The sequence below is a fragment of the Conger conger genome, chromosome 6, assembly GCF_963514075.1.
Source record: "Conger conger chromosome 6, fConCon1.1, whole genome shotgun sequence".
Taxonomy (NCBI): Eukaryota; Metazoa; Chordata; class Actinopteri; order Anguilliformes; family Congridae; genus Conger; species Conger conger.
The window spans coordinates 5802501-5812500 of record NC_083765.1 but is presented as its reverse complement, the minus strand read 5'-3'; the positions used below and the strand labels follow the sequence as shown (position 1 = coordinate 5812500).

General features: G+C 50.1%; 1 protein-coding gene across 1 annotated transcript in view; it reads left to right on the top strand.

The window, feature by feature from the left end:
* Positions 1-10000, top strand: part of galns (galactosamine (N-acetyl)-6-sulfatase) — a 27550-nt gene that overhangs the window by 11294 nt on the left and 6256 nt on the right. Inside the window, exons 10-12 of the mRNA XM_061245072.1 lie at positions 2939-3075; positions 3896-3998; positions 8751-8872. Of these exons, the coding sequence (XP_061101056.1) occupies positions 2939-3075; positions 3896-3998; positions 8751-8872 (362 nt within the window). The remainder of the gene's footprint in view (positions 1-2938; positions 3076-3895; positions 3999-8750; positions 8873-10000) is intronic.

Sequence of the window (10000 nt, the reverse complement as noted above, 5' to 3'; positions counted from 1 at the left end):
TTTTGGCGGTGTGGGGTAGGAGAGGAATCTGTTTTGGCGGTGTGGGGTAGGAGAGGAATCTGTTTTGGCGGTGTGGGGTAGGAGAGGAATCTGTTTTGGCGGTGTGGGGTAGGAGAGGAATCTGTTTTGGCGGTGTGGGATAGGAGAGGAATCTGTTTTGGCGGTGTGGGGAGAGGAATCTGTTTTGGCGGTGTGGGGTAGGAGAGGAATCTGTTTCGGCGTTGTGGGGAGAGGAATCTGTTTTGGCGGTGTGGGGTAGGAGAGGAATCTGTTTTGGTGGTGTGGGGAGAGGAATCTGTTTTGGTGGTGTGGGGTAGGAGAGGAATCTGTTTTGGCGGTGTGGGGAGAGGAATCTGTTTTGGCGGTGTGGGATAGGAGAGGAATCTGTTTTGGCGGTGTGGGGAGAGGAATCTGTTTTGGCGGTGTGGGGTAGGATAGGAATCTGTTTTGGCGGTGTGGGGAGAGGAATCTGTTTTGGCGGTGTGGGGTAGGAGAGGAATCTGTTTTGGCGGTGTGGGGAGAGGAATCTGTTTTGGCGGTGTGGGGAGAGGAATCTGTTTTGGTGGTGTGGGGTAGGAGAGGAATCTGTTTTGGCGGTGTGGGGTAGGAGAGGAATCTGTTTTGGCGGTGTGGGGTAGGAGAGGAATCTGTTTTGGCGGTGTGGGGTAGGAGAGGAATCTGTTTTGGCGGTGTGGGGTAGGAGAGGAATCTGTTTTGGCGGTGTGGGGAGAGGAATCTGTTTTGGCGGTGTGGGGTAGGAGAGGAATCTGTTTTGGTGGTGTGGGGAGAGGAATCTGTTTTGGTGGTGTGGGGTAGGAGAGGAATCTGTTTTGGCGGTGTGGGGAGAGGAATCTGTTTTGGCGGTGTGGGGTAGGAGAGGAATCTGTTTTGGCGGTGTGGGGAGAGGAATCTGTTTTGGCGGTGTGGGGTAGGAGAGGAATCTGTTTTGGCGGTGTGGGGAGAGGAATCTGTTTTGGCGGTGTGGGGAGAGGAATCTGTTTTGGCGGTGTGGGGTAGGAGAGGAATCTGTTTTGGCGGTGTGGGGAGAGGAATCTGTTTTGGCGGTGTGGGGTAGGAGAGGAATCTGTTTTGGCGGTGTGGGGTAGGAGAGGAATCTGTTTTGGCGGTGTGGGGTAGGAGAGGAATCTGTTTTGGCGGTGTGGGGTAGGAGAGGAATCTGTTTTGGCGGTGTGGGGTAGGAGAGGAATCTGTTTTGGCGGTGTGGGGTAGCAGAGGAGTCTGTTTTGGCGGTGTGGGGTAGGAGAGGAATCTGTTTTGGCGGTGTGGGGTAGGAGAGGAATCTGTTTTGGCGGTGTGGGGTAGCAGAGGAGTCTGTTTTGGCGGTGTGGGGAGAGGAATCTGTTTTGGCGGTGTGGGGTAGGAGAGGAATCTGTTTTGGCGCTGTGGGGAGAGGGATCTGTTTTGGCGGTGTGGGGAGAGGGATCTGTTTTGGCGGTGTGGGGTAGGAGAGGAATCTGTTTTGGCGCTGTGGGGAGAGGGATCTGTTTTGGCGGTGTGGGGAGAGGGATCTGTTTTGGCGGTGTGGGGTAGGAGAGGAATCTGTTTTGGCGGTGTGGGGAGAGGGATCTGTTTTGGCGGTGTGGGGAGAGGGATCTGTTTTGGCGTTGTGGGGTAGGAGAGGAATCTGTTTTGGCGGTGTGGGGAGAGGGATCTGTTTTGGCGGTGTGGGGAGAGGGATCTGTTTTGGCGGTGTGGGGTAGGAGAGGAATCTGTTTTGGCGGTGTGGGGAGAGGGATCTGTTTTGGCGGTGTGGGGAGAGGGATCTGTTTTGGCGGTGTGGGGTAGGAGAGGAATCTGTTTTGGCGGTGTGGGGAGAGGGATCTGTTTTGGCGGTGTGGGGAGAGGGATCTGTTTTGGCGGTGTGGGGTAGGAGAGGAATCTGTTTTGGCGGCGGTGATGGTGTGCGGGCGGGCGCTGGGAGCGTGGCGTGGAGGCGGCGGCTGTGGGCGGCTGATAGGCCTATCTGATCGCCAGAGCGCGCTCCCTCTAAAGGCCTCTCCCTCTAAAGGCCCGCTCGGGAGAGAAAGGCTGACGGGAAAAATGGCATTTTATCTGAAAGCGGTTCAAAGTTTATAAATAAAATAAAGCGTTTTTTTCCGGCAGGGCTGGGAGAGAGAGATAATAACACTGCCTGCTCCCTCCCTCCAAATGCGCGGAGATGTGTGAGGCTCTCCATAAACCTGAGAGAGAGATTAGAGAGAGACTGAGGATATGCATCAGCACGACACAGACACCACACACACATACACACACCATCACACACACACCATCACACACACACACACACACACTCACACACCATCACACACACACACACACACCATCACACACACCATTACACACACACGCACACAAACACACATATACACACACACACACACACACACACACACACACACACTCACACACCATCACACACACCATTACACACACACACACCATCACACATACACACACACACACCATCACACACACATACACACACACCATCACACACACACACACACACACCATTACACACACATACACACACACACACCATCACACACACACACACACACACACACACCATCACACACACCATTACACATACACACACACACACACCATCACACACACACACACACACACACCATCACATATACACGCACACACACATACACACACACACACCACACACAGACACCACACACACACATACACACACACAGACACCACACACATGCACACACACACACAGACACCACACACACACACACACACAGACACCACACATACACATACACACACAGACACCACACACACACATACACACACACCATCATACACATATACATACCCTCCACGCACATACACACACACACACACGCACGCACGCACGCACGCACCCCCACCACAGCTCTGGTCTTCCCCGCAGGTGAGTCAGCAGTTGGGGAGTGTGATGGACCTGTTCAGCACCAGCCTCTCCCTGGCAGGGCTGTCTGCTCCGGATGACCGCGTCATCGATGGGCTGGACCTCACGCCTGTTCTCCTCAAAAACTCCCTCATCGACAGGTGAACGCACTCTCCCCTCTCCCCTCTCCCCTCCCCTGTTCAGTCCAAACTCTCCCCTCCCTGGAGTATTCCGTCCAAGCTAAAGTTTTAGAAGAGCATAATCAGAAGCCGGACTAAATTTAAGCTGCGTTCTCTGCAGACCTGGGTCAAATATGCACCCCCGTGTAGCCGTGCCCCTGTCCCGTCCTTAACTCCGAACTCTGGGCTGTGCTCTGTTGCCGTGGTGACGGGGGAATCTGGCTCGGATGTCACGCTCCAGGGTGCATATGCTTCCAATAGGGCTGTAGGCTTGGGAGGCGACCGGACGTCCAGAAGCCGGGAGGGGGATTGGATAAGGTGGTCCGTCAAGCACGTAATGGGCCTAACCGCTTATCCGATAGACCTGCCAGTCACCGGTCTGGATGTGTATGCACGTGTGTGTGTCTGTGTGTGTGTGTGTGTGTGTGATCCTGTGTATGTGTCTGTGTGTACGTGTGTGTATGCATGTTCGTGTGTGAGCCTGAGTGTGTATGTGTGTGTTTGTATACTTTTGTGTACGTGCGTGTACAACATGTGTGTGTGTGTGTCTGTGTGTGTGTATGTGTGTGTGTGTGTCTGTGTGTGTGCGTGCGTGTGTGTGTGTGTGTGTGCATGTGCGCCTGTCTGTGTGTCTGTGTGTGTGTGCGTGTGTGCATGTGCGCATGTGTGCATGTGTGCGTGTCTGTCTGTGTGTTTGTGTGTGTGTGTTTCTGTGTGCATGTGTGTGTGTGTGTGTGTGTGTGTGTGTGCGCGCGCGCTAGGGTTGTCATGGCAGTCACCAGTCTCATGTCATCCTCCGCAGGCCCATCTTCTATTACCGTGGCAACGCGATGATGGCGGTGCGGGTCGGGCAGTACAAGGCACACTATTGGACGTGGAGCAACTCGTGGGAGGAGTTTAACCAGGTGAGGGGCTGGCTTCCTGTGTGATGTCACTCTGCTGCTTCCTGTGTCAGGCTGTGACTGCTCCATAGTAAATAAGTGACATCATACACGTCACGCCAACCCATGAGACAGTCACACCATGATGTTGTGTCAATCAGACAGCCGTGCGCATGGCGGCCAAACAGTGGGTTTAATGGCCTCCTACCATGGACGCAAAAGCTCTCAGGAACCTGAGGTAGTACCATAGAGGTAATTGGATGCGAAAGATAGCGGTATCACTTCGGAGACGCAGGAGGTGGGGCTATCGGGGAAACGGACAGTGGAGGGAACCCTTGAAGCTGAGCCGTCTGCTGTTATCAGGGGATAATGTCACGCTTCCCCACGGAAATAATTACAGGTGTTCCCGCTTAACGCCCTTTAAGTGTGCCCAACCCTCGCTCTCTCCCTCCCTCCTTTCCTCTCCTCTCTCTCTCCCCCTCTTTCACTCCTCTCCTCCTCCCTCTCTTCCTCTCCCTCCCTCGCTCCATCCCATCCTCCCTCTCCTCCTCCCTCTCCTTCTCTCCCCCTCTTTCACTCCTCTCCTCCTCCCTCTCTTCCTCTCCCTCCCTCGCTACATCCCATCCTCCCTCTCCTTCTCTCCCCCTCTTTCACTCCTCTCCTCCTCCCTCTCTCTCTCTGTCCTCCGTTCTTCTCCTCGGTGGAGGCCTGTAGTGCCTGTAGTGCCCCCCCGGGCTCCTGGCTAATGGGCTGATCGATGATCAATACCTGCCCCCTTTATCCGGCCCGAGTGCACAGGGAGAACACGAATAATGAATACTAATGAATAATCGTACTACCTCATCTCTGGCACTGCCTCTACATACTCTCATTGTTTTTATATACAGTGCATCTTTTACTTGTATTTATGCGTTGTGTTATATTGTAGTTTATTCTATTGTGTTGTATTGTAGTGCTTGCTGAAGCATTGCGTTGATAACATGAGGCCACTCGTTTGTAATACCCTGCCCGGGGACTACAGATGAATACAGGACTCAAACCCAGAGCCCTGCTGTGAGACAGCAGTGCAGCGGGGTGGTCAGAGAGGGAACGGTACAGGACGATGTTCACAGTCTGTGTCCTAGCTGCTCCCTCTTCTTAAAGTATGTAATTATGTAGATCATTTAATAATACCACAAATGTGCTCATTTAGCTGTGTCTTCAGTGTCATGCAAAGAAATCCATTTGTTTTTGTTTTTGTTTTGATTGAAAGCTTGCATGCAGCTCTGGTAACGCTGGCTCAGACCCTTCCAAAAAAAAAAAAAAGAGCAGAAAGAAAAAATGTAGATATATGCGCTCTCTTATATATACTGATTATAATTACACACAATTATATGCACGCATAATTAACTATATAGTAATTAAGATGATGTTACCGGTAGTGGTAGTGGTGTTTACCGCGTGGTGCTTGGTCTTGGGTGAAATAGATTATCATCACTCAAATCCTCTGAGGATGAGGTGTCCCTTGAATCTCTCCCGTTTGCCCGAAAACAAAAAAAAAATATTCAAGCACTTACTAATTATATGAAGCGCGAATGTTCTTGCATGTTTTCTCAGAGAGAGAGTTGCAAATTCGAATGCAATGCTATGGGTTTTGTATGATATGTAAAGTCAGGGAGAACGTTCTCTGGCGGCGTAAAGACGCACTGAGCTCAGGATCACTCCAGGAAATAAAATGTACATTCACTGGTCACTTTATCCGGTATTTATTAGACTTTTTTTCCTTATTTTTTTTTAACTTATTGGTTCTGCTTCTGTCGCCCATCCACTTAGAGGTTTGATGCATTGTTTGTTCAGAGATGCGTGTAATGTGTGGTTATTTTGTGTTACTGTCACCTTCTTGTCTTGTCTTCCCCATTCTGACATTTGGTCTGAAAAACATCTGAACTTCTGCATTTAGTTGCTGCCACATGATTGGCTGATGAAATATTTGCATTAACAAGCTGGTGTACCGGTCTACCTAATAAAGTGCCCACTGAGTGTAGATGTTAGCTTTCGGGTTGACGCTAGAAGCTCTTGGGATAAGGGTATAGCCAAATGCAACTAAACAAACTAAAGTGACTTCACAGAATCTAACAAAAATACATAATTATGCTCCCATGCCGACACGGGTCCAAGGCACTCCGGGTAATATGGCAAAATTACTTTAAAAACACTTTATTATAATGGCATATCGAACAAGGAGTAAGGACATATGTACAAAAATGCAGCCTACGTTCCGGTAAAAAAAAGCCTTCATCAGAGTTCTCTGGCTACGTGTTTGAAACTACGCTCAGTAGCTACTGAAGCTGGTGCCCGGCTTTTGATGAGCGTGTGAGTCAGCAGAGTGTAAAATGAGACATTTCACAGGGGTTGAATGTTTGGCACCAGACGGGGATACTGCAGGGCACATTCTGCCGGTGATAACGGGCAACATCCCAATCTGCCGCGAGAGGCGGTCACTTGCGCCGAGTCCGGAATATCCACCGCGTGAATGACGTACTTATTTCATAAACAAACTCATAGCCACTTTGAAATCTTGCAGCGGAATTCCATTGGCTGCCGGAGGTCGTGTGGGAATCAGGAAATTCCTGAATTCCCTTCCCGTGTTGTGAAAACAGTATTCATCCAGGCACAGATCACCCTCCCCCGCAGTTTACGCGACTGCTCCTTTTCATCTAACGGCTAGCAGCCCGGGACTGAACCCGCAGCTATATCGGCGCTGATACAGAGTGTCAGCAGCGCAAACTCGTCTGTTGTACGCGACGCGGGTTATCAGAAGAGCCGCTCTGCAGTGACTGATATACGCTCTCGCCCCCCCGGGCTCTTCTTCTGAAGGTGTCTGCGGCTGAGTAAAAAAACTTGGAGTGAGTTTCTCTTTAGGATAAATGCTCTGGAGCGCTCTTTAAGGTTAAATCCTGTTTTCCGGTTTCGGGGAGCTTTTCCCATTACCGTCTGATAGCGGACGATAAGCGCCGTGTCCTCTTTAGAGACGCGTTCTGCATCCCCCCGCATTATTGATGGCGTCTGAGGTACACGGTGGCCATGCAAATATTCAATTTTCCTGTGAACTGGGCCTTGTAGGTCCGTGGGGAGAAGGCTCTGATGTGCTATCCCACAATCCTGTGGGATTAGGGTGCTTTGCACTTCAGAGGGAGGATCTTGGAGCTGAAGAGAGCGTGTGAGCCAGGCTGGATCAGAGGAGCTGTGTGTGTATGCGTGTCTGTGGTGTGTGCGAGTGTGTGTGTGTGTGTGTCCACACTGTATGATCTGTATGTGTGCTTGTTTGTGCTGTCGAGTATGCATGCAGATGTGTATGTGTCTGATCTGCAAGTGTATGAGAGTGAGCAAGTGAGTGATAGAGAGCAAGAGCCAAAGGGAGGGGGATGAGGGAGAGAGAGAGAGAAGGAGGAGAGAGGAGGGAGAGACGTGTGTGTTTTACTATGAACAGACACCCAGAGTCCCAGGAGGCAGGCTTATTGGCCCACAGATCAGAGCTCAGTCCATATTTGCATTGTCCTGCATAATGCCCTGTAGAGAATTGTGCCACTATGATCAAAGGCCGCCCATCAGAGAACGAGATCCAGCTCAAGCTACAGCACAAACTCAGCACTCTATGGTTAACTTTGAACAGGCTACAGCACAAACTCAGCACTCTATGGTTAACTTTGTACAGGCTACAGCACAAACTCAGTACTCTATGGTTAACTTTGTACAGGCTACAGCACAAACTCTGCACTCTATGGTTAACTTTGTTCAGGCTACAGCACAAACTCTGCACTCTATGGTTAACTTTGTACAGGCTACTGGACAAACTGCACTCTATGGTTAACTTTGTTCAGGCTACAGCACAAACTCTGCACTCTATGGTTAACTTTGTACAGGCTACTGGACAAACTGCACTCTATGGTTAACTTTGTACAGGCTACAGCACAAACTCTGCACTCTATGGTTAACTCGTCTGTATCAAGTATCCTTAGTATAGTATTTTTTCACATGGGTATGTTTTCATATCTGTACTCAGTTTAGTTTATATTTCCATTGTGAAGAGCAAGCCACCAGTTTCATGCCTTCAGAGTCATTCAGATTCTGTGTAGAAATTCTCTGGTGCTTGTTTTTCTTTTCCACATGAGTCATCAAAGTTTCAAGCTTCAAAGTTGCTGTCTTGAAAATATTTAACCCATTTATTTTTATTGAATTTAAGCGTTCTCCATCTCAATCTGTTCTGTCTGCCTCCTATCAATGGTACTCTGCTCTGTTCCGCTAACTGTTGAACATTGTATGGCGTGTGTACGGATCCCCGTAATATGTAGTGGCATAGAGTGGTGAAATTACCGTTTATTTTCTTCCTTTAGCACAGTAAGTCCATGCAATAACGTAAAAGCACCACCGTAAGAGCTTGTGCCTCATTACGGGTCCATAAACTGACAAACTGCTTAACTTTATGCATGTGGGTACTGTCTTTTACGAGAGCTAACGCTTAACTTTTTATTCCGATATCAAACCGGGGCACATAAACAAATCTCGCGATACCTTTTTTCAAATGAAAGTCCCCTTTTCCATAGACGTCAGTAGCTGGCATAAGACCTGTACTTACAGGTAATCTTTTATGCAGATATCAAAATAGTAGTCTGGCAAATATTTTGTAGGAAATTAAACTAAATTAATAAACCTTAAGGGGATTATTTACAGTGTGGATAATATCATAAATATCGTAACACTAAAGATCTCTGTTCTTATTGTATTTTTTGTTTAAAGGGCATTAACTTCTGTCCCGGACAAGAGGTGACTGATGTGACAACTCACGAGCAAATGGAGCACACCCTGCAGCCAATCATCTTCCACCTGGGGCGGGACCCCGGGGAGAAGTACCCAATCAGGCGAGTTCTTCTGGGGCGCCTGTCACCTGTGAACGGTCCCGCCTTAACGCTCGTAGTTTTCTGAAAGCATGTGAGGGGTCGTTCTTGCCCGTGTCGTACAGCTGAACTGAAATGGTGGTTTAAGAATCTCGGGAGGTGTGGGGAACAGGAAAGATCAGCCGGATCGATACCGATCTACTTCTCTCTCAGACCAGAGCAGAGGAGTGCAGATCGATGTGCGCAGTCAGGCAGGCTTATTAAACGATCCTGTGCGCATTGTTGAGGACGGCCTCCTCCCGACCGGCTGCCATGAGCTCAGTTACGGTCAGGGAACATGGCTGTGACCATGAAAACGGTAGAACGTTGTTAGCATGTGAAGTATGGTAATATGGGGCTTCTGGCTCATTTGTATACACACACACACACACACACACACACTCTTACACACACACACACACAATACTTGATGTTTTGATTGATCTCCCTCAATTGAACTCAGTAGAACTGGGGGCTTTATTAGCATTAGGGCAGTTGTGCTTTCACAGAATTTCCAGAAAAAGCAGAGTAATCGCACAATAAATGGTATTTCTCCATCCCCTCCTCCTCCCCTCCCTCCCTCCCTCGCTCAGCCAGAGATGGGAGATGGGCCAATAAAGCTTTAATGTAGTTTTCACCCTGCCCTTCCTGTCCGCTCCCGCGAATCGCAGACCCCGCGCGGAAAAAAATCGATGGCGGGTTTTCGGGAGTGTTCACTTGGCCGTGTCCCAGGAGTGTGGAGGCCTCTCCCCTCCCCCCGCGGAGGTCAGAGGTCACGCTGTTCTGGTTCCATCTCTGTCCTCTCTGCCCCCCCCCCCTCCCCGGCCGGGTCCCATGTGGTCCCCCCCCCCGGCCCTGTGCTCTGGTGCTCTGGTGCTCTGGTGCTCTGGGGTCACTCAGCTGAGCTGACAGGAGTCATTACTCACTGTCCCTCTTAAAGGGCCGCTTTCCATGATTCAGGGCCTGTCCCCCCACATGCCTGCAGTGCGGCCGCATCCCAGCACAGCCGCCAGAACCCTAACCCTAACACCCCCAGAACCCTAACCCTAACCCTAACACCGCCAGAACCCTAACCCTAACCCTAACACCCCCAGAACCCTAACCCTAACCCTA